Source organism: Trichechus manatus, unplaced genomic scaffold, assembly GCF_000243295.1.
Source record: "Trichechus manatus latirostris isolate Lorelei unplaced genomic scaffold, TriManLat1.0 scaffold00249, whole genome shotgun sequence".
Lineage (NCBI taxonomy): Eukaryota > Metazoa > Chordata > Mammalia > Sirenia > Trichechidae > Trichechus > Trichechus manatus.
This window is the reverse complement of record NW_004444185.1, coordinates 2,085,314-2,110,331: the sequence shown is the minus strand read 5'-3', so window position 1 is coordinate 2,110,331 and position 25,018 is coordinate 2,085,314. Positions and strand designations below refer to the sequence as shown.

Sequence of the window (25,018 nt, the reverse complement as noted above, 5' to 3'; positions counted from 1 at the left end):
GGAGCCTTGTTTTTTGCCAATGCCTCCAGTGAAGCTTGGACTTCTTCCTTCAGTACCATCAGTTCTTGATCATACGCTGCCTCCTGAAATGGTTGAATGTTGACCAATTCTTTTTGGTATAGTGATTCTGTATATTCCTTCCATCTTCTTTTGATGCTTCCTGCATCGTTCAGTGTTTTCCCCACAGAATCCTTCAGTATTGCAACTCAGGGCTTGAATTTTTTCTTCAGTTCCTTTGGCTTGAGTAATGCTGAGCATGTTATTCGTTTTTGGTTTTCTAACTCCAGGTCCTTGAATATCTCATTATAATATTTTACTTTGTCTTCTCCAGCCACCCTTTGAAATTTTCTGTTCCGCTCTTTTACTTCATCATTTCTTCTATTCATTTTAGCTACTCGATGTTCAAGAGCAAATTTTGACATCATTTTGGTCTTTTCTTTCTTTCTTGTCTTTTTAATGATCTTTTGCTTTCTTTGTGTACAATGCCTTTGATGTCATCCCACGAGTTGTCTGGTCTTCGGTCATTAGTGTTCATTGCGTCAGATCTGTTCTTCAGATGGTCTCTAAATTCAGGAGGGATATACTCAAGATCATACTTTGGCTCTTGTGGATTTGTTTTAATTTTCATCAGCTTCAGCTTAGACTTGCATATAAGCAATTGATGGTCTGGTCCACAGTCGGCCCTTGGCCTTGTTCTGACATTGAGCTTCTCTGTCGCCTCTTTCCACAGATGTAGTCAGTTTGATTCCTGTGTATTCCATCTGGCAAGGTCCACGTGTATAGTAGCCATTTATGTTGTTGAAAAAAAGATATTTGCAATGAAGAAGTCGTTGTTCTTGCAAAATTCTATCGTGATCTCCTGTGTTATTTCTGTCACCAAGGCCATATTTTCCAACTACCAATCCTTCTTTGTTTCCAGCTTTCACATTCCTACCACCAGTAATTATCAATGCATCTTGATTGCGTATTTGGTCAATTTCAGACTGCAGAATTTGGTAAAAGTCTTCAATTTCTTCATCTTTGGCATTAATGGTTGGCGCATAAATTTTAATAATAGTTGTATTAACTGTTCTTCCTTGTAGGCATATGGATATTATCCTATCACTGAACAGTGTTGTACTTTGGGACAGATTTTAAAATTTTTTTTTTGACAGTGAATACGACGCCATTCCTTTTCAAGTTGTCATTCCCAGCATAGTAGACCGTATGATTGTCGGATTCAAAATGGCCAATACCAGTCAACTTCAGCTCTCTAATGCCGAGGATATCGATCTTTATGCATTCCATTTCATTTTTGATGACTTCCCATTTTTCTAGATTCATACTTCATACATTGCATGTTCTGATTATTAGTAGATATTTGCAGCTGTTTCTTCTCATTTTGATTCGTGCCACATCAGCAAATGAAGGTCCCAAAAGCTTGACTCCATCCACATCATTAAGATTGACTCTACTTTGAAGAAACAGCTCTCTTCACTCGTATTTTAAGTGCCTTCCAACCTGAAGGCCTCATCTTCCAGCACTAGATATTCCGCTGCTATTCGTAAAGTTTTCACTGGCCATTTTTTTCGGAAGTAGACTACCAGGTCCTTCTTCCTAGTCTGTTTTAGTCTGGAAGCTCTGCTGAAACCTGTCCACCGTGGGTGACCCTGCTGGTATTTGAAATACCGGTGTCATAGCTTCCAGCATCGCAGCAACACGCAGGCCACCACATATGACAGACTGACAGATGAGTGGTGGTTTGTTGAGGTACCATACCATACCAATCACCTGTTTGCAGTACAACTCAGTGATTTTTAATATATTCACAGAGTTGTGCAACTATCACTACAGTCTAATTTTAGAACATTTCCATCACCCCAAAAAGAAGCCTGATGCCCATTTACAGTTACTCCCCATTCCCCCTAGCCCTAGGCAACCACTAATCTACTTTCTGTCTCTGTAGATTTTCCTTTTCTGGACATTGCTTATCAATGAAATCATATGATATGTGTTTTTCCATAACTGGCTTCTTAGCATAACATTTTCAAGGTTCATCTACATTTTAGCATTTATCAGTACTTCAGTTATTGCCAAATAGTATTCCATTATATGGATGTACCACATTTTATTTATCCACTCATCAGTTGATGGACATTTGGGTTGTTTCCACTTTTTGGCGATTGTAAATAACGCTGCTAAGCACATTGACATACAAGTCTTTGTGTGGATGTGTTTTCCTTCTCTTGGGCAGGTGTCTAGGAGTGGAATTGCTGGGCCATGAGGTGTTTCCTTCAGCATGGGTGCTCCCTCGTGACCACCCCACTTTTGTTTGACTTAATTGAAAATTCTAGGACTTTGAGCCCTCAGCTTTTTCTGACCCCCAGCCCTCTTCTGAACACAGTTCCTTCCCGCAAATGTGCTGAACATTTGAGTGACTCTCACTAATAACCTGAAGCTTATAATGAAGTAATCAAAGTCGGTATATGTGTAGTGGGGGAACCAAATCCGTTGCCAGGAGGGGAATGATAAACATTTAGTACCTTCCATTTGCCCAGTCCCTGCCAACGAAAATCTCTTTTTTTCTAGATACATGAATTGAAAAAACTGTAAGTAATCTCCAGAGTTATTCCTTCCTCTGATCATATGAGCACTTCATTTCTTTTTTTTTTTTATAAAAATAAGTAGCCGTTGACTTTTTGGAAATTTTTTAGTAATTTTTAATAAATTCAATAAATGTAGTTAAGAGACAGAGATAAGATATGGTGGAGAAATAACCTCTTCCTGGTAATGCAGATATTTACTGACTAATTGTCCTTTTCCTCCAAACAGTAATTTAATTTTTCTGTTCTGGAAATGTGCTCAATGTTTTCACAGTTTTCAAGGGTCTCTACAACGAATATGGAAAGTCTCGAGGCTTACCAAGGAAGCGCAGCCTTTGTTGTGTTTAAGTCACACAAGTCGGGCTGGTGCAGTGTTTTAAGAACAGCATGAATGGATGTTTGCTTCCTTGCAGCGTCCTGTGTGCTGGATTCACCATAACCTGCTCGTTGGGAGATCCCAGTGGTGCCTCATCTGTGACGTTCTGATTTTCAGAGAAGTCGGATGGTTTCCGATGGCGAGACCATGCTTAGTCTTGTCAGTTCTTAGGGCTGACACGCTGCCATTCACCATTACACATATTGATGAAACGTTGGATTTTCTAAAATTGCACACGTGAAATTTGGGTGGAAAATTATTCCTTATAACTTGTACTACCCAGGTCGTTAAACTGCCCTGACTCTCTAGAGATCTGAATCAAAATGGTATTGAGCTGCTTTTTGCTTTTGTGGTTTGTTGTTATTCTTTAAGTAGCTCGGAGTGCCTAAACTAGAATAAACAGACGAGAGTTTAGTGAAAATCTGCTTGTCGAAGAACTATTTCCATGGCCCTCTTTCCTGGGTTAAGTAGACCAAAAGCTATCAATAAATATTTATTAAAAATTTGAAGTAATGCTCTGCTAAATTTAAATAGTGAAAAGGAAACTTTGCAAGTAGGAGGGTCCTACTCCTCTATCTTTCTTTACACCGTTAATATCCCTGAAAGGTAAAGGAGCTCTTGTTGGGTCAGTTGTATGGATCTAACAAGAAGATATTTCTGGGGGTGTGTATCTTCTGTACGGTTGGCTCTTTCGATAGGCACTTAGATCTCTACACAGTCTTATGTGAGAAGCTCCTTTACTTGCCAGCTTTAACTTACCTGCAGGCTGTTTCATCCTAGGCGCCCGCTGCAGACGGCGATGATTCGGGATGGCCTCATCTTCTGGCTGATTGACATTCTCAAGGACCCCGACTGCCTGTCTGACTACACGCTGGAGTACTCGGTGGCTCTGCTTATGAACCTCTGCCTCCGGAGCGCAGGTCTCACAGCACCTGTCGCGGTGCCCGTGTTCTGGTGTGGGGAAAGGGAAAGGATGTGGCTGTCAAATCTGGATTACCAGTAAACCTGGTATGGTCTGCTTTTGAGCTCCCTCATAGAAAACAGAAGAAGAGGGGGCTATTTGTGGAGCCCTGGTGGCGCAGTGGTTAAGAGCTACGACTGCTAACCTAAAGGTCAGTGGTTCGAATCCACCAGCCACTCCTTGGAAACCCTATGGGGCAGTTCTACTCTGTCCTGTAGGGTCACTATGAGTCAGAATCGACTCGACAGCAACTGGTTGATTCATGGAAAAGCATTTCCAAGTAGGTATAAAGCTGTTAAGGAGCCCTCGTGGCACAGTGTGTGGCTGCTAACTGAAAGGTCAGGAGTTTGAACCCACCAGCTGCTCCACGGGAGAAAGATGTGGCAGTCTGCTTCTGTAAGATTTACAGCCTTGGAAACCTGGTGGGCAGGTCTGCTCTATCCTGTAGAGTCTGTAGAGTTGCTGTGAGTCGGAACGAACTCGATGGCAATGGATTAATTATTAAGCTGTTGAATCACTGAAGCCAAAATACCGTGTGGCCTTGGAAATAATATTTTATATATGTAGTGCTTGCGTTGAGAAGAAATCAAATTAGTTATGTTTTTCTTCTTCTTCATTGTGTTATTCAAAGGTAGGAAGTTAAGAACTATGATCCCTTTTACCTGAAGATGGAAAAGAGAAGTATTTTCCCAAGATTATACAGTATTAAGTTGGTGGCAGAAGCAAGGATCTTAAATCACGCTCCCTGCTCTTAACCACAGTAGTTTCTCCACTTTACCCACCTGGAGATAGGGGTTCACAGGTCGTCATAAACTTGATCAATACAGATAGTGATTTTAGCTTTTCTACAGGTACCATCCCATTTAAGCCACCTGTTAACCAGGACCAAAGAAGCTTATTTCGAAGAGACGCCATGTCTAGGCTGCGACTGACCCCAGCCTGAGCAACCACTGTGTTTGAGAAAAGGGTCACCTGGGTAAATAGCTCAGGGTGTTTGTTAGGAGTTTCTTCCTGCCATTGCTTCCCCTGCAGATGCTGTGTAACTGAACCGCCCAACTGTGTGTGTTGACTGACTCAATGACCGATTTCAATCTTCCGTTGTAAAAATAATAGCATTAGCAAGAAGCCCTAGCTTTTAATACACTTATCAGATGATAGTCAGCTTGTCTTCATTTTCATCAGTTTATTTGCAGTGATGATGATGATGATGTTTGCAGTTCCTAAAATACCTCCCTGGCTTGAAACTGCTTCTGAGTCTGTTCGTTGTTGTTGTTCCTACAGGGAAGAACACGTGCGCCAAGGTGGCGGGCCTCGTGCTGAAAGTTCTTTCAGATCTCCTTGGCCATGAAAACCACGAGGTACACGGTCAGGCAGCTCGCCCTGGGCTTGGGGGAACCTGGACGCCTGGGGCTTCACAGATAGGGGTGGGAGGCTGGCCCAGGATAGTTACTGCATTTGAAAAACAGACATGTTTGCCTCCTCCAAGTATTTTTAAAAGCTACTTCAGATCTTTTCTAATTTTTAAAATTTTGGGACTCAGATGTAGGAAGCTGTTCTCCACTCCTCGTTTAAGGCACGTATCATTCTAGTCCATGCCCCGTCCCCCTCTGCATTTTTATGTTATCATCTATCCCTGCTTCACAGTTCTCCCCACGCTGACACTCCCTGCAGTGTGTTTGATATATGTCCACGGATATGCGTGTATTCTTACAATGTATATACTGTCGTCTGTGTTGTGTGTTTAATTTACACAAGTAATACTGCAGTCTATACCTCATTCTGTTTCTTCGTTTTTTCACTGTTTTTGGGCCTTTCTTTGTTGCTTCATGCACATATAATTCATTAATTCCTACTGCTGCAAAATAGTCCACTTATGCATCTGTCCCATTTTCCTTTTCCGGCCCCCAAGGTGCGCTCTTTGCTTGCTTGCCTCAGATTCTGCTGCCCCAGAGGTCCACTCTCAAGGTTTTTGCTCTTGCCCCTCAAGGCCTGGGCAGGAGCTTCTCTGGGGGTGACACCCTGTCACTGCTGGCTCGTGTCTGCCTCATGTCCCCTGAGTCCTGCCAGGCTGTCCTCCAGAACAGCTGGATGACCTTTGTCCTCACCAGTGCTTTTCCCAGCACTTGGTGCTAGTTTTCTAATCTATGGGCTGCAAACTCTTTTTAAATAGAGATATGGATAAATGAATTAACAGAAACTATAAATAAACAGATATGATTATTCTCTCACCTGCTTTCTACAAATGTGTTTGTGGAAACCATGGCATCACATTGCAGGTGAAACTAAAGGCTCAGCAAAAATCTGATCTGCTTTGACAGTAGGGCACAGTGGTGTCTCAGCAGGTCAGCATGAACGCCACTGGTTCACAAGTAAAGCATAGGCTTCCACGAGCCTTCCCATTTCAAACAGACAGGTCCCGTTTTGTTCATTTCACTCACATCTCACATTCCTATAGTCCCATCAACCGATTGATGTGGGCTTTTTTAGTGTGTGTAGTTTGGTTGTTGCTACAGCTTGTATATTTGAAAGCCAGTGAGCCCTGGTGGCACAATGGTTGAGTGCTCAGCTGCTGACTGAAAGCATGGTTTGAACTCACCAGCAGCTTCACGGTAGAAAGACCTGATGTTCTGCTCCTGTGAAGATTACAGCCTAGACCACAGTCTCAGGGGACAACTTAGTCAATTGTTATAGCATAGTTCACAAAGATAATGTTCTACATCCTAGTTTGGTGAGTAGCATCTGGACTCTTAAAAGCTTGCAAGCGGCCATCTGAGATACAACTATTGGTCTCTGCTTGTATGGAGCAAAAGAGAATGAAGGAAACCAAAGGCTCAGAGGAGAAATTAGTCCATTAGACTAATAACTCACACGAACCACAGCCTCTTCTAACCTGAGACCAAAAGACCTAGGTGGTGCCCAGCTACCACTACTGACCGTTCTGACTAGGGACACAATAGAAGCTCCCGGATAGAATGGGAGAAAAATGTGGAACAAAACTCAAATTCCTAAAAAAGGCCAGCCCTACTGGATCAATAGAGACTAGAGGAGTCCCCAAGACTATCGCCCTAAGATACCCATTGAACTTGGAATTGAAGCTATTTCCGCAGGTCACCTTTCAGCCAAATAATAGATTGACTTATAAAATAAACACTATCACCCGTGAATAATGTGTTCCCTTAACCAGTTAACTATATGAGACCAAACAGTCAACATTTACCCAAAAGCAAAAAAATGAGAAGGCAAGGAGGGAAGGGAAGCTAGATCAATGGAAACAGAACAAACAGGATGGAAATAACGAGATGCATTGTAAAAAATGTAACCAGTGTCACAGAACAATTTGTATAAAAATTGTTAAAGGGGAACCTAATTTCCTGTGTGAAGTTTCACCTAAATCACAATAAAATATTATTAAATATATATATATTACAGCCCAGGAAACCCTATGGGGCAGTTCTCCTCTGTCACATGGGGTCACTCTGAGTCAGAATTGCACACAGCAACAACAGTGAACTCTTAATGACTGCCAGACCTGGATGAGCTCTATTGTCTGTTTTCTTCTAACTCAGGCGTTTGAAGCTGGTGGAAAATACATTTTCTTATCTAATAGTAAAGGTTTGGTTTCAAGTTTTGCAACCAGGATGTAGACTTTGAGAGCTGGAGAGACCCAAGGATTCAAACCATGTCATTAGCCATTGCTAATGCATTTGCTTTGAAAATGAACTAGAGAACCGACTTACATATGTTTTAGAGCCTAGAAATGTGTTTGTTTTACAAATAAATGCGACACATGTATATCTCATATCAGGTAGTCGTGGTCTTAAAAGACAAAACCCAGAAGCCAAAAAGAAAAAGATGCACATATTTGACTATATGAACATTAATTTTTTTTGTATGGAAAAGGAGACCATAATCAAAGTCAAAAAACACATGGTATCCCAAGAAAAAAATTTGTATCACGTATGGTGAAAGTTTAATATCCCTAATACATGAAGAGGCCCTATAAATTGCTAAATAAAAGTCAAACAGCCCAATGGTGGGGAGAAGCGGGAGAAATGGGTAAAGGATACAAATAGGTAATTCACAGACTAGTAAACCCTGATAGCCTACGAATCTGAAAAGTTGTTCAGATTCGTTAGTAGTCAGGGAAATGAAGGTAAAAACAACTATAGGATACCTTTTTTGCCCCTATCAGATGGGCAGAAATCAAAAGGGTGATAATAAAATCCAATGCTGAAGAAGGGCAAGGGGAGATGAACACTCTCGTTTCTCCAGCACCTGCCATGTGGCAGGTCTGTGCTTCCTTGATGCTGGGGTTACCTATGTGAGTAAAACAAGGGTCCTGGCCTCAGAGAGCTCATAATAGGGAGACCCGTTAAAAAAAAACTCGTTACAATCGAGTCGATTCCGACGCATAGCGACCCTATAGGACATAGTAGAACTACCCCATAGGGTTTCCAAGGAGCGGCTGGTGGATTCAAACTGCCAGCCTTTTGGTTAGCAGCCAGATGCTTAACCACTGCACCACCAGGTCCCCAGTAGGGAGACAGAAGTGTTAATTTAAAAATGTACAATATTCAGTACAACAATAAAGGTATGTACAAGAAGCTGAGGTTAGCACAAACCCTGTCTGGGGGATTCAGGAAAGGAGAAACTTGTAAATTAAAATTGTATGAGAGACATCTGAGCTGAGTTTTAAAGGATGAATCATAATATTACTCAGCCACGAAGAGAAATGAAGTCCTGTTACATGCTACAACTTGATGAACCTTGAAAACATTTTGCTGAGTGAAGTCAGTCAGTAAAGGACGAATATTGTGTGATCTCACTTAGGAAATATGTAGAACAGGGAGATGTATAGAGACCAAGGTTTATTAGTGGTTACCAGGGACGGGAGGGAGGGGGAAGGGGGAGTCATTGTTTGGGAAGCATTGAGTTTCTGTTCATGGTGATGGGAAATTTGGCAGTGATTGTTGGTGATGGTTGCACAACATGATTGAATGTAATTGGTGTCACTAAATTATACACGTGAAAAACATTGAAATGGCAAATATCGTGTCATATATATTTAAAAATAATAAAACAAAAAAAGGATAGATCAGTTTTCCAGATAGATGCATGGGGGAAGGGCATTCCCAGAAGAGCAAGCTGCAAGAGCAAGGGCAGAAGCATGTGCAGCCTGATGTGGTGGTGGGGGCGAGGGGGTGGTCCCTCAAATCATATGAACTCTGTGGAGTGTAAACTTCATGGTGGCAGGGAGGCGAGGAGCAGAGGGAGCTGATGGAGAGGGCGGCGGAGGAGTTAGAACTTTCCTCTGGAAGGTTTCTGAGGTGAAGAGAGGAATGGTTTGGCCCATGTTGTTGAAACTTGGCCGTGATATAATGTCTGGATGAAAGGGGTCAACACTGAAGGGAGAGGCTAGTTTGGAGATTTGATGTAGCCCAGGTAATGGATGATGTTGTCTTAAGGTAAGTAGCAGCAGGCATGGAAAAGAAGGGTTGATATCAAAGATAACTTGAAGACTGAACACAAGAGAGTAAAAAGAGGGAGAAATCTAAGATGACTCCCAGATTGCCAGCCTGAGGGATGGGGAGGTTTGTAGTGACATTAATTAAACTATGAAACACAGCAAAAGTAAGTGTTGGAAGTGATGAATCTGGTTTTGAACTCTTGGTTGTAGAGGTCAGTGGGCATGCAAATAGGGTATCTGCTGTTTGGAAACAGGCATCTGGAATGGGAGAGCTGTGAGAATGGGGACTCCCTCTCACCTTGTTAGGCACGGTGTCCTCAAATGTGGTGTTTGATCACTAGTTGTATAGTATTGGAAAACTTGCAAATGACTGTTTCTTTCTCCCCTTACAGATACAGCCATATGTGAATGGAGCTCTGTACAGCATCCTTTCAGTTCCGTCCATTCGGGAGGAAGCCAGAGCAATGGTAAGAAAATGTGCTTGAGAAACTTGTAAGCTTCTGTCAGTGCCAAGCTCATAAACCATTAAAGCAGAGTTCCTAGATTGGGCTCCGTGGAAGGGCTTCAGATAGTTTACGAACTCCCTGAAATTGTGTGCAAAATACATACCTGCACTTTTCTGGGATGAGAGTCTGTAGATTTTATCCGATTCTCAAGAGGATCCCAAATTCCAAATGGTTAATAACCACAGTGTTAGAAAATTCCCAGCAGATTTTTGTTGTTGTTGTTGGAAGGTTGCAGACATTCTGATAGCAACGAAATGAAACAGAAAGCTTGTAAAGACTATAAAACTGCGTTGTCCTTGGTTTGGTTGGTAAATAGTGAATTCAAAATTTAATGTGTTTACATTAATGCTTATACCTGAAGTAAAAAACAAGCTTCAGGTGATTAGCATCTTGGTTTGAGAAGATAAATGTTCCTAGATCTAATCTTGTTCTTCTTCCATACGGCTTGTGAAACCAGTTCGCAGTGTGGGTACTAAGTGCTATGGTGAAGGGATTAAGTACGTTTCCACAGTCAGAGCACAAGCTAAATTCAGTTTGAGACCAACAAGACATACTCTTCCAACTGGTGTTGCTTACTTAGAAGGGTTGCTAAATCTTTTAACTGGTCGTCTAAAATTACGTCAACAGTTATGCCATAGGTAAAAACGTGTTTAAGAACTGCTCTGTGTGGTCATGGTAAACAATGGAACTTAACTGCCCACTGCTTTTTCATCAAAAATCTGCTTTGTCAATAAACCAGAAAACCAAACTTGTTGCCATGGAGTCAATTCCAACTCATAGCGCCCGTATAGGCCAGAGTAGAACTGCTCCATAGGGTTTCCAAGACTAATCTGTATGGAAGCAGATTGTCACATCTTTCTCCCATGGAGAAGCTGGTGGGTTTGAACTGCCCACCTTTCAGTTAGCAGCCAAGCACTTAACCACTGCACCACCAGGACTCCTTTTGTCAATAAAGAACAGGGAAAAATAAACTTGATTAAATTCTGCATTGTGACCATTTAGGTGAAAGAGAGGGATTGTGAACCAAGGCAAAGAATAAGGAGAGAAGCATCTAGGTGGGAGAGAAAGAATGGAGAGGACATTGAATTGAAAAGAGTGAAAGACAGAATAGAGAAAGACATCCAAATCTAAGGTAAAGAGGTGGAGAAAGGGTGAGAGCGGGCAGTCAGGGCAGGGATTCCGTGAGGAGGAAAGAGTTACGTCATGTGAGCAGGAGGGGGCCTTGGAGATCATCCAGGCCAGAGAGAGAAAATATGGACAAAAAGAGAGCACCTCAGAGACCTGTGGGACAATATTAAGAAGTCTAACATATGTAATTGGAGTCCTAGAAGGAGAGGAGAGAGAGAGAATAGGGCAGAATAAAAGGTTGACTAAATAATGGTGAAGTTTAGTGAAAAACAAACATAAGATGTCTAGAAGATCCCCAAATATTTGAAGCTTAAATAATAACACTTGTATTAGTTATCTGTTGCTGCCTAACAAATTACCTCATATCTTAGTGACTTAAAAAGCAAACATTTATTATTTCATAGTTTCTGTGGAACAGGAGTTTGAGAGCAGATTCACCAGATGGTCATAGTCAAGACGTCAGCCAGGGCAGCAGCCATCTGAAGGCTTGACCTGGGCTGCAGGACCGTTCGCTCACATGGCCTTTGGCAGGAGGCCTTAGTTCCTTTCTGGCTGTTGGCTGTAGGCTTCTGTTCTTTGTCATAGGGGCTTCTCCGTAGGACTGCTCTCAGCATGGCAGCTGGCTTCCCCAGAGCGAGTGATCAGAGAGAAAGTAAACAAGACAGAAGCCACATTATCTCTTATAACCTAATCTCAGAAGTGACAAAGTGACGTACCATCACTTCTGCCTCATTCTGTTGGTGGCACAGACCAACCCTGGTATGCTGTGGGAGAGGGCTACACAGTAGTGTGCATACCAGGAGGTGGATCACTGGGGTCTGTCTTGGAGATTGGGCTGCCACACACTTGTCAGTAACGTGGATCAAAGAAGAAATCACAAGGGAACTTAGGGGCAATGAATCTTTTGATAGATATTACAGATATTTTCCCAGTTTTTCAACTTTGATTATGGTGTGTTTTGGGTCATAAAATAGCCTTAATTATAGTCAAGTCTATTGATATTTTATCATTTCTGATCGATCTGTAGATAGTCTATGAATTACTGACTTTACAAAGAAAACGTGGATCAGTTAGATAAAAGCGTAAGTAGCATAAGCTTCCCTCTGGCATTTTAACAGGGATCAGGTTATAAGGCAACGGAGGAGTGCCCCTTTCGGCCTGAGTGAAGGAAGCTTTTGGCTATCTCACCTGGGCAGTGCCTTGTTTAGCTCCTGAGAGGCCTGCTAAGAGATGGTTATGGCTACAGTGGAGTTCTCCTAAAACCCTGAGATTTCCCTCATACTCTTGAGGAAGTTTTTAGATTGAGGAAGCTATTCCATTCTTCTTGCATATAACAGTAATAAGGGAAATCAGACAGTGAGGAAAACATGCCCCCATCATCTCAACCACCTTCACATCTGCTCAGACACAGTCCCAGGGACGTGACACCGGAGCTGACAGACGCAGACCTGCTGGTGTTCGCCATGTATGCTGGCATGGCCCTTAAGGAAAGCATTGAGGCAGTGCGCATGGAAACCACCAGCACATCCGTAGTTTGGACTCCTGCCTTTCACTTCTGCATGCTGATGGAGACAGAGCAACCCAAGTGGAGAAGGGCTCTCTGCGTGAGGAAGCTCAGGTCCACATTTTTATGATGGAGACTGGAGACAGCCTCAGTGTCTGGGTCACAGAGGGTTGCTAATGGAATTATGGTTCTTTTGCTGAAATCAATAGCTGTTGAAGATGATAATCAGGAAAAGCAGTATGAGGCAGTATGGAAACATTTTTATTGTGTAATTGAGATGAAAGCAGAATATGACATTATAAGAACTCTGTTTTTGCAACTATGTAAAATTGTGTGCTTAAGGAAAAGGGCAGAGAATACATAAAAATTATATTAGTAGCAAATGCTATTATAGTGGTCTTATAATAATAATGGGGGAAAAAATATGAGTTCCCGAAAGCCCATTTGAACTTAAAGAGTGTGCCACGAGGGCTGGAGAGTAGATCAGGTAAACAAGGCTGTCCCTAATGCCCACCCCAAGAGCCTCCTGTTGGCCGTGGAGCTCTTCTGGGGATCAAAACTCCAGCTAGCATTCTGCCCAGGGCTGGAGCAGACTGAGTGCCCTGTTTGTTGGAAAGGCTCCCAGGATCTCTGGCAAAGCCAGGCAGCTGGCTTAGAAGCTGCTCAGCTAAGATGACCACTCAAGCACTCCACAGGACTGCTGCAGGCACAGCTTGATCTGGGCTGACATGATGTTGCAAGATCCTATTTCTTCGTCACCATCCCCATACTCTTTTTCCTATGTCTTTGGTTTGTTATCAGACTTGTTTTCCCTGCATGGTGGCAAGAAGGCCTTATCAGCCCCAGCCATACACACTCATTCAGATCCCACAGGAAAGAGGAAAAAGGAGAACTAGACACTTGTGCTGAGGTCAGTACCTTGACCTTGAAGCCTCCATCAGCCTGAGCCCAGAAGAACTAGACGGTGCCTGGCCACCACCACCGACTGCTCTGACAGGGATCACAACAGAGAGTCCTGGACAGAGCGAGAGAAAAATGTAGAACAAAATTCAAATTCACGAAAAAAGGCCAGACTTACTGGTCTGACAGAGACTGGAGGAATCCCCAAGACTCTGGCCCCCGGACACTCTACTAACTCAGAACTGAAACCACACTTGAAGGCCACTTTTCAGACAAAGATTAGACAGGCCTATAAAACAAACAGTAACACGTGGGAGGAACGTGCTTCTCAATTCAATCAAATATACAAGACCAAATGGGCAACTCCTGCCCAAAAGCAAGACAGGAAGGCAGGAAGGGACAGGAACTGGACGAATGGACACAGGGAAGCGGGGGTGGAAAGGGGGAGAGTGCTGTCACATTGTGGGGATTGCAACCAACGTCACAAAACAATGTGTATATATTTTTGAATGAGAAACTAACTTGAGCTGTAAACTTTCACCTTAAGCACAATTAAAAAAAAAATCTTTTATTAGCCAAAATAATACATAATGTAGTGACTTTATAATTCTCTTGATAGAAGAAGAATGATAGCTGTTTAAAGACAGGTTTTATTTTTTCATTTACTTCTCTAAACGTGTGTTTCACTTGTCAAAGACCATGTTTGGTCTTGAAATCCAGAAGGCAGTGTGCAAACTTTAGGAAAACGCAGGAAAGAAACCACCTCCCAAAACAACATATTTCCAGACTAAAGGGAAGACCCTCAGCGAGATGGATTGTCACAGTGGCTGCAACGTGGGCTCAAACATAGCAACGACTGTGAGAATGGCTCAAGACCAGGTGGTGTTTCATTCTGTCGTACGGAGGGTCGTTATGAGTCGGAAGCGACTCTGCAGCACCTAACAGTAACAACAAAGGGAATACGGTACTCATGCGATGAGATTTTACAGTAGTTTTTTGTTGGTTTTTGCTGCCTGTATTATATTTAAATAGTCAACCAAGAAGAAAATAATTTTACTGTGAGTTAGAAAAAGAACCAAAAGAGAACGTTTAGTACTGAGCAGAGGGATTGTTAATGGATGTGTCCCTTCCTTCCAAGTAAGAAAGATTTTGGGAGCGGGGGGGCTTGATGAAACTACCCCATTGAAAGGTAGTTCCCCCGCAAAACAGAGATGTTAACTATTATTCTCTCCAATGCTTCTAGGGAATGGAAGACATTCTGCGCTGCTTCATCAAAGAAGGCAGCGCTGAAATGATTCGCCAGATAGAATTTATCATCAAGCAGCTTAACTCTGGTCAGTTTAATGCCAGAATCTATCATCTGTCCTTTAACTCTTTCACATTTGCCAGAAAGATCCTTGGGCTTTCTTTGAGGGGTTTGTTGTATCTTGGAATTCATTTGAGAAGCCTCATTCAGCAGCACGGGGAGCTGAGGCCTGCGGCTGGTAGGGTAAGGCTAGACCCTCGGGTAGACCCAGGTAGGGTAAAGCCAGACCCCAGGGTAGACCCAGGTAGGGTAAGGCTAGACCCCAGGGTAGACCCAGATGGTCCCCTAAACACATATTCAGCCAGGTAGTCAAGGTCAGATTGTCCAAAGATATAGCAGTCTGTCATCTAAGCGTATAGTCAGCAGAAAGAATTCAAAAGCAATTATAGAATCCCTTCTTTAACCGGGAGTTCTTTTTATGTGGTCCATCCTCCTCCCCTCCTAATTCCTGCCCACTTTGTAAGAGAGCCTTCCCCAGGGTCCTGGGATCAGGTAATGGAAACAGATGCCAGTCTTTCTAGAAACACATAAAAATAACCAGTAGCAGAATAAACCAAAACCAATAAAAAAAAAACAACAATAAAATGTTTACTGATAAGGTATGGGGAAGAACAAAGGGGAGGGAAGCCAGAGCTCTCTCGATCGACCTTGCTTTATAGTTTTATCTTTAGAACTATGAAATATTTTAAATAACGTTTTTTTAAATTAAATTTTTAAAAAAGTACTGAAAGTTAGAAGCACCCAAGTGAACCTAAACTGTTTATCAAGTTGGTGATATAACCACACAGAGAAGGGTTATTTCAAGTGATTTTATAAAACTATGTTTTGACTTTACCCCCCAGGTGGTATTTATAAGTCCCAATGAAAAAAAGGACAACAAGGAAATCCTAAACCTCATTTAATGGTTTTATTGCGGGTAATTACATTGGTATTATTTTGAAATTTATATTATAGAGTAAAACAAATAAGCAATTATGTTAATATCATAGGAATCAAGATTGTCATCATATAACTACATACAAAATAAAATCAAAAGAAGAACCTGGTAATCCTCCATTTGAATTGGAAATACCAGTATAAAATCATGATTTAGCTTTTTATTTCTTAGTTCTAACTGAAAAGACTTAGAAGAATTCACATCCCAGTGCCAATGAATGCCCCTAATTCCATTTCCCACCAAAAAGAGCCGGTGCTCCTTAAAAAAATGGCTGATTCTAGATCTGGGGTCAGAAACAAACATGGTAAATCCAGTATTTCTCATCATGTCAAATAGGGAACCCAGCTAAGACTTCCAGGGTCACGTCAGAAGGACCCAGGAGTTAACCTGAAGAGTAGACTCCCAATGGCTAAGAGTGAAATAATTTGGGCATCAGAAAGAATGATAACTTCCCTGGAGTGAAATTCATTAAATATATGAAAATTAATGAGTTCATAATGATACTAAGCAAAATTCATCGGTCATGTTTGCAGGTGTTAAGGCACCAAAATATTATTCTGGAAACTGAAAAGGATTAAAAATCAAGCATTTATCCTGCCTCTCCTGTTCAGGTTGTTTTTCAGACCTTACTTAGGACAGTTGTTTATCAAAGAATGCCAGCTAAAAACTGTAGAAGACATGCTAGAAAACCACCATTTTGCAACCCTAATGAAATAGTGGATCTAGCCAGTGATCCTCAATCATTGTTAAAAGCATAAGGTGAAAATTTGATGGGGAAGTTTATGATGAAAGACTCAGGCTTGTTAACACCTGAACCCACTGATTAATCTCGGTATCATTAAAACTGGGACAGCTGGACGTATGTCCATCACTGTGATGAAATAGGAAGTATGTGAGACCACCTGTTAAGTAGTTTTGCGTAAAATATTGAATCAGAATCTAATCAAACCTCCGTATCTAGCTAACAGTTTACAGGAAATACTGGAGATAGACGAACTCCAAATTTCAAGTATTTTCTATTTTTTCCAAGAAAGTTTTAAGATCTTCAAGCACAAAAGTTCAAGTATATCTTAGGAACTTAACCTAACAGTTAGGTCAGGAGAGGGTCCGAACTGCAAACCTCAAGGAAAAGTCCAGCCTTCTGATATTGACAAGCAGAGGTGAGCAACCAATAGCAGGGGGGTTTGACCACTGTCTGCAGCCCAGGGCCCAGCTCTAGCCCTTAGCAAGGGGGCCAGCAGACACTAGTCAGTCACTGAAGAGAGGACAGGGAGACCAGATGGGTCACTGGGCAGGAGCAAGGCAGAGCCAGGTTCACCAGCTGGACACTCGGGAAAGAAATGATACTGGCAACTCTAGCGTCCTGCCCTGTTAGCTCACGGGGTGTGCCGCAACTCGGGGAACAGGGTGGGAGATGGGTTGATGTCCCAGGAACCCCAAAGAGGAGGATCTGAGGTTTTTAAGGTACTTCAGTACCTCAGTTCACAGGAAGGAACCCTGGTGGTGCAGCGGTTAAGCGCTTGGCTGCTAACCAAAAGGTTGACGGTTCCAACCCACCAGCTACTCCACAGGAGAAAGATGTGGCAGTCTGCTTCTGTAAGGACTACAGCCTTGGAAATCCTATGGGGCAGTTCTTCTCTGTCCTATAGGGTCGCTATGAGTCAGAATCGACTCGACGCCAGTGGGTGAGTTCACAAGACTGGGTTATAGGATGAGCCTGAACAAACAGACGAAGAGATTAGTTGGCCAGGGGAATGAAAGCTGGACAGAGGGAGGAAGAGAAAGGGGTGTGGCTAGACTACTCTGTGGCCTACACAGAATGTCTAAAAGAAAAAAGAAAAAAAGCATTTATATATTTGACAGTGAGAGATTTAGAATTGGTGAATACATAGCAGCAATGCCATTTTGAAAGCCAGTTGCTTGTCTACTGAAGGTGGAATGGAGCAGGGCTGTTCATAAACCGGTAGAAAATAGAAGTTAGGCAATTAAACGTCAGCCCAAATGCAGAATGACAGGGCATTCTCACATCTGCTAGGTGACTCTTTGACTAACTAGGATACCATGACAGCACATGGCCCCACAGGAGGAGTGGAGGTGTCCAAGCCCAGGCGAGGTAGGGACAGACATCAGTGTCCTGCTGGCCTTGGTCCAGTGAAGCCAGTGGTGTCCTTGCCTTCAGAGTGAGTGCTCCTGGTGCTGCGCTGAGGACGAGAGGCCTCCTGACCTCCTTCTCTAAGCAGGGGTTTCTACTTAGTCTTTTCTAGGAAGTGGAATACCCTACTTTGGAAAGTTCTCTATCAAAGAATGGCCAGCTAATAAATAAAGAAGACATGCTAGAAAACCATCAGTTTGCAATGCTGATGAAATAGTGGATCTAGCCAATGATCATCAATCATTGTTAAAACCATTAGGTGAAAATTTGATGGGCAAGTTTATAATGAAGGAATTTAATATTTGATTAAATTTAGGATGTATCTTTCTAAGTGTGGTGGGCAGTCTCTTCAGGTATGGCTTTTGGTTCTTGCCTCTTATTTTCTGTTCGACTTCCTTTCCTCTTCTCTCAGGTTTTCTTTATATTCATGTCATTCATCAAGAAATGAGTGATAGGAAGGAAGAAGCAGTGGGGATGTTGGGTTAAATAAGTCAGATGCTCTGTCCCCAGAATTCACAGTCCAGTCCAGTAAGTGAGAAAGATACCCAAGCAAGTCAGTAGCTATTCATTCATTAGGTAAACTTATCATCCAGAAGTGTGAGAGCTATCAGAGAGTCTCCAGTAAAATGCTGAGTGTGTTCAGGGTAAGGAGGGTTTCCTGCTTAGTGAAGGGATCAGAGAAGTCTTTGTGGAAGAGAAAGTAACCAACATATACATAATGCCTGTTCTGTGCCTGGCCCTGTGCTGGCTGGTTTAGCTCTGGTATCTTGTCAGCGCCACCCCCAACAATCCTAAGAACTAGGTGGTATAATCCCCATTTTACAGATGAGGAAACAACCTTATACTTTCTCTGACTCTATTGAGCTACTTAATTTTATTTGTTCCTTGTGAACTTTTAAGATTTAGCAATGAGCCATGGAGCCTTGACCTTGACCTCTGGCCCCAAATGAAAAATCATAGATTTAGAAATAGCATCAGCTTTGAATCCCCACTCTGCCACTTATTGGCAGTACAGTCATAAGCAAGTCTCTTGTCCTGTCTGTGCCTGTCCTTGCTGTCTGTAAAATGAGGATAATCCTTGCAAGGACTGAGTGAAATAACACGTGTATCTAGCACAATGCCTAGCATTCAATGTTAGTTTACTTTCTTTGCCCTAAGCTCTCCCTGTATATATTGGCTTCAGATTGTTCATATGCTCCTATAAATGGGTTCTGATAAAATGGAAAAACATATTTGAAATTGCTTAGGATGACTATCAAACTACGGCTAAAATGGTACCAAGACCACAGTTATTTTCATGTAACTTAATCCTCATTAGGGTGTTTATATGTCTCTGTAGAGGCTGGAGGATTTTGCTGACGAAGTCCCCACTGTGTTTGCGGTTATTCATTGATTTTTTGTTTCCTTTAGAAGAACTACTGGATGGTGTTCTTGAATCTGATGATGATGAAGATGAAGATGATGAAGTAAGTTGGAGGCTCTTGTGACACCACACAGAAGATGCCTACCAAACTATTCTGAGTATCTTCCTTGCCTTGAAAGTTAGTTTAGAAATGAAGGTTCTGATTCTGCTACATGTTTCCCACAGTGCTGTGGGTTGGCTCTGGCTCAGTGGGGTGCTTGTTCTGCTGGTCTCTCTTGGGGTCTCATGCCACTGCTTTCAGTGTCCAAGCTGGCCTCTCCATGTGGCCTCTAATCATTCACTAGTCTAGCTTGCCACTGGGCTCCAATGGGGAAGAAGCAAAAGCTTCAAGTACTCTTCTGGGCTCAGAACTCTTAGAACATCACTTCTGTTGTGTTCTGGTCAGAGCAGATCACAACATTGCTGACACAGATTGGAGGATGGATATAGACACAGTGGTTAAGAGCTCGGCTGCTAACCAAAAGATGAACAGTTTGAAATCCACCAGCCGCTCCTTGGAAACGCTATGGGACAGTTTTCCTCTGTCCTCTAGGGTCACTATGAGTCGGAATTGACTCAACAGCAATGACTTTTTTTTTCTTCTTGTGATGGAAGGAGCAGCAAGAGTATACAGAGATGGGAGGAAATGTTGGCGGCCATGTTTGATGACTTATCTATCACTACTAGAGTGGGTTCCTTACACACCAGCACAGAGAGACAGCATTCTACACCGTTTGGATTTTATGGGAAGCTGAAAGCTAGCAGTTCTCAATATGAGTGTTTTGCTTTGAAGGAGCATGGCCCCTTCCTCATGGAGGAAATGGCTGGGCACATAGGCTCATGGTGAGGATCTCTAGGGTGAGGGGCCCTGAGCTTCGCTCAGAGCTGGCCGAACCTAACACTTTACTGTGTTATTTGCATTCAGTCTGTTATTTGCAGTTTTGATACGGGTTTTCTCAGCTGTGGAAAACCCACTTCTTGGGTTTTTAGAGCGTGGAAGTTCAGAAGTTAGTGTGCCTAAGTGCTTGTGAAGTTGCATAATGAATGGTGGCACATGGAGTGTAGATGAATTTTCCGATGACAAACTTGTTTGTTGTTTTTCCTTCAGAGATCTAGAAAAAGATACATGCTGTCCTCTCTGGCTCAATGTGGTAATAAATGATTTGTGTTCCTTCTATTTTAGGGGGACTAGTTACTCCAGAGGTGAATGTTGGAAGATGTATTTTTATCTGGAGTTGTGGTCTGTTAGTTTAAAAATGTACATAACAGCCAGGATTGTGTTCATTGGAAGATACTAGCTGGGGGAGATGGTTCCTTTAAGAACCTGTCCACCAAAGGGGACATGCTGAGATCTGTGAAGAGATGTTGCCTCAGCCAGCAGCCTCCTGCCTGCCGTTTTCTTCATGGACTGTAGGTAGAAGCAGTGGGTATTCCTGCTCACTCTTTCTACTTTGTTTGACAAGAGCAGTACTTGACCTCCTACAGGCATCCTGACCACCATTTCACCCAGGTTTACAAATGTGGATCCAGAAAGGGTAGGAGACCACCCTAGGTTCACACAGACAGTTGATGGCTATAGAATCTGGGTTAAAACAGGAGTCAGCAGACTTTTTCTATAAAGGGACAGATAGTAAATATTTTAGGCTTTGTGGGCCATATAATCTATTTCCACTACTCAGTACCACTTTTGCAGCACAAAGCAGCCATAGACAGTACATGAATGAGCATGGCTGCATGCCAGTAAAACTTTATTCATGGACACTAAAATTTGAATTCCATGTAATTTTCACATGTCACTATTCTTCTTTTAGTCCTTTTCTCAACCATTTAAAAATATATAAACCATTCTTAGCTCATGGGCCATAAAAACAGGCAGCTGACTGGATTTGGCCTATGAGCCATAGTTTGCCGACCCCGTGGATAGAACCCTGCTGACTTCTCATGAGTGTAATAAGACACCACCTTTATGCCTGCTTTACATTATATGTTGAGTTACTATTTTAATTCTTTAATTCCAATAACTTTTTGTCATTGCGTCCAAAAATATCTCTCAAGATCCATTTTTTTCTTCTTCCCATGTCATCCCTATGTTTTTGTATTATAAGGAAAAATACAGTTGGTTCAGCTATTCTGGTTAATGATGGGAATTCAATTTTTAGAAATTTCCCTATAGAAGCAATTGTAGTCTGCTATGAATGAACAAATATAGAGGTCTTCCTTTAATTTTCTGGACTTTCTCTGTTCTGTGTAAAAATTTTTTTAAGCGGGAGACGTTTGAAAATATTTCTTGTGATAACTCGAATTTTCAGAAGACTTCTAGAAGAGGTTTAGTAGGAGATTATATGGAAAGGACCATTCGTTGGTCATTTGGGGCCAAAACGTGACTCTTTTTGTGATGAACTGAGGTCAGCAGATTTGGGCTCTACATTCCTGATGACCCTTACAAAGTATTAGCGAGGGCGCCTGGGGTAGGATTGATCATCTCTACAATTTGCTAAACTTCCACCAAGGGCAGGCATTACTTTTTAAATTTTCTTTTAAAATTGGGGTGGGGGGCGGGGGTGGGTGGGTGAGGGAAATGACAGATGCTTAGGCTAAAGGAAGATTTCCAATAATCTGTTGAGCAGTAACACTGTCTTTAGACTGTGTATGTCACTTTCCTAACTTTCAAGAAAACAGCAAAATTATTTTTAGGCCATTAGAGTCGTATCTCATATATTGCTTAGCACTGTAAAACACTGTCTTTAAAAATTTAATGGTTAGACCTAAAATGCAGATAGTGAGCCACAGTTTTCAGTTAGCTGCTTAGCGACTGTAAAGGTAAGATGGTCTTCCCGGGGTGGGGCCAGAGGCCGGGGTACATTATGCTGGCCTTGCCTTATGCTGAGCTGGACTTGCAGCTTCACCCATTGTTCCTGCTGAAGCTAAAGGCAAACTCAAGAGTATCCCCCAGATGCACAATCTAGTTTTTCTCTGTAATTTCTAAAAGTGTTAATGACCTGTTCTGATGTGTTACTCATTTAGCTATGTGTTGACTATACATACATTTATATACCAAAATAAAAAATTTTTATGTATCTCCTGACTTGTAACTGTCTAGGATGTAATGTTAAATGAAGAAATAGGATTCTGTATCAGAAAAAACAAACATATAAACACACCTTCCTGTGGATTATCTATGCGCTTATGGATACACAAAGCAGAAAGGTGTGGAAGGATATGCCCTTTATGTTGACAATGGAAACTGCACAAGGGTGGAGGGGGGATGGGGTAAGGAAGTGTGGGTGAGAGGTAAGGAGAGGCCTTGATCCACTGGGCCAAGGGCTGCAGGTTCACCAGGGGAGGTGAGAACTAAAGAGGGACCTAGGTTTAGTGCATGGAGGCCAAGTGCTGAGCGTTTTTGTAGACTGCTGGGGCAGAGGCCAACCTGGAACAGGTGGGAAATGAGAAAATGGAGCTGGAAAGCATATGTAGCTCTTTCCACAAATTTGGTTGTGAGCAAGAGAAGAGAGAGGGGACGGTGGCTGAAGGGGAGCGTTTTTGTTGTGTTTGTTTTCAAGATGGGAGAGACCTAAGCACGTTACGGTGCTGACGGGAAGGATCCAGTCGAGAGGGAGAGGTGGAACGTTCAGGGCAGGAGAAGAGAGGATGGTGTCAGAAGGACACGTGCTTTCATTATTTCCTAAATTGCTTCTTTTACTCTCTTGACTCCAAGGCCCAGACTCACTTAAATCTCCAGAGAGGTAACACTCGTTGGGAAAGCTCAGACGGCACGCACACTAGAATGGACAGATGGGAACTGCCATTTAAGGGTCCAAATGCATCTCATCCAGTGCTTTGAAAAAAATACGTATCTAATACAATTCATTTTTATAGTAAAAAGAAGGAAGGAAGGGCCGGTGGTAAATCACAAGGCCCAGGAGCCCAGTTTCCAATGTTCTCACCCCAATGGCTCATGTTTCCTTTTCACATATGAAGGTGAAGTGCCTTGTGTCCAGCTCACAAGTGGCTTTGTAAGTGGAGATGAAAGGCCTTCCTGTTCTATTCTAGAAGACTGACTTTAACACAAAGATTCTTCCCTCTTAACAAAATAGGTTTGAATGCCAGATGAGGTCAGCTATGGACACTTGCTTGCTGGTTGCCACGTAAGTGACAATCATATGCTCAGCAATTTCATTCTGCCCAAACATCTCAAAAACAAGAGTCGTTCGTTTCTTTGTTTAGCAGTTATTTGAGCACCCTGAAATAACATTTTAGTCTAGGAAATAATAGGGAAGGGATACAAAAGAAATCTGAAAGAGTGTCACAGGGTTTAAATTCTCTCCAAGAGTTTAAAATCTAGATGGATGAGATAATAATGACCCTAATAATAGCAGCTCACACTTCTGTAGCATCCTCATGTGCCAGGCAACGTATTGGGTGCCTTGCTTGTAATCGCTCGTCTAAACCTCACAACTCTGTGATAGGTACCGTTATTATTCCTGCCTCGTCATGGGGAAACTCTGAGAAAAGAGGTAAATGAATAATGTTTTATAAGGATCAGCACAAAGCTGGTTCCCATGAGGCGGAGGTTAAAGAAGTCCCAAATGTCCAACTTTTCCAGGCTGCTGTACTACTTCATTATCTCTAACATCAACCACTCCCTCTCCCCTCAGCACTCTCCCTCCCATCTTCCGGTTCCCTAATTCGCTACAACCTCTCCTAGAACTCACAATAAAGGAAATGGCTCACACAGTTGTGGAGCTGGCAAATCCCAAATTGGTGGATCAGGCCTTGGCTTCTCCCTGGCCCTCAGTCTCTGCCCAAAGGCACTCAGCTTTCTCACTCCGTGGGCTGGGAAGCCCGCTCTGCCGTCTCCTGTGGGTCTCTCCTGCTGGTCTCCCCTTCCTTGGTGGTGGTGGGCTCTTCTTTCTGCTGTAGAATTGACTCTCTTTTCAGGCAAAACTGACCAATCCCCTTGGTGGGCCACAGTTATTCTTATAGCCCCACTCATTCACCTGGGTGGGAGTTCCAAGACAACAGCTAGAAAGCCCATACTAAGTAATTTATCACACTGCAAGAGGTCACTTGCCAAATTCACACAGCTAGTAAATCAGTTATGGAACTGGGATTCAGACCCAGGCGGTGTGACTCCACAGCCCATTCTCTTAACCATTACATCAAAAACAAAAAACCAAACCCGTTGCCGTCAAGTTGATTCCAACTCACGGTGGCCCCATGTGTTACAGGGTAGAACTGCTCCATAGGGTTTTCTTGGCTGTAACCTTTACAGAAGCAGATCACCAGGCCTGTCTTCAGGGCACGACTGGGTGGGTTCAAACCGCCAACTTTTATGTTAGCAGTCAAACGCAAAACCATTTGCGTCATCCAGGAACCTTTTAACCATTATACAGACATGTGTAAACACAGAACCGTTAGCAAATACTAGAAAATAAATACGCAGTTCCAGGTTCTAAATCTGTCTTGGAAGAACTACAACCAGGATGCTTCTTAGCATCAAGGATGGCGAGACTGTGTCTCACATATTTTAGACATGTTATCAGGACGGATCAGTCCCTGGTGAAGGACATCATGCTTGGTAGAGGGTCAGCAAAAAAAGAGGAAGATCTTCAACGAGATGGGTTGACACGGTGGCTGCAACAGTGGGCTCAAGCGTAACAAGGATTGTGAGGATGGCGCAGGACCGGGCAGTGTTTCCTTCTGTTGTACACGGGGTCGCTATGAGTCGGAACTGACTCGACTGCCCCTAACAACAACAGCACAACAAATGTGATAGAAACCAGAAGTACGGCAGAAA

General features: G+C 42.6%; 1 protein-coding gene across 1 annotated transcript in view; it reads left to right on the top strand.

Annotated features, from left to right (window-relative positions):
• Positions 1 to 25,018, top strand: part of ARMC9 (armadillo repeat containing 9) — a 152,406-nt gene that overhangs the window by 50,955 nt on the left and 76,433 nt on the right. The window contains exons 10-14 of the mRNA XM_023724514.1: positions 3,739 to 3,878; positions 5,201 to 5,277; positions 9,779 to 9,853; positions 14,668 to 14,758; positions 19,230 to 19,285. Coding sequence (XP_023580282.1) covers positions 3,739 to 3,878; positions 5,201 to 5,277; positions 9,779 to 9,853; positions 14,668 to 14,758; positions 19,230 to 19,285 — 439 coding nt within the window. The remainder of the gene's footprint in view (positions 1 to 3,738; positions 3,879 to 5,200; positions 5,278 to 9,778; positions 9,854 to 14,667; positions 14,759 to 19,229; positions 19,286 to 25,018) is intronic.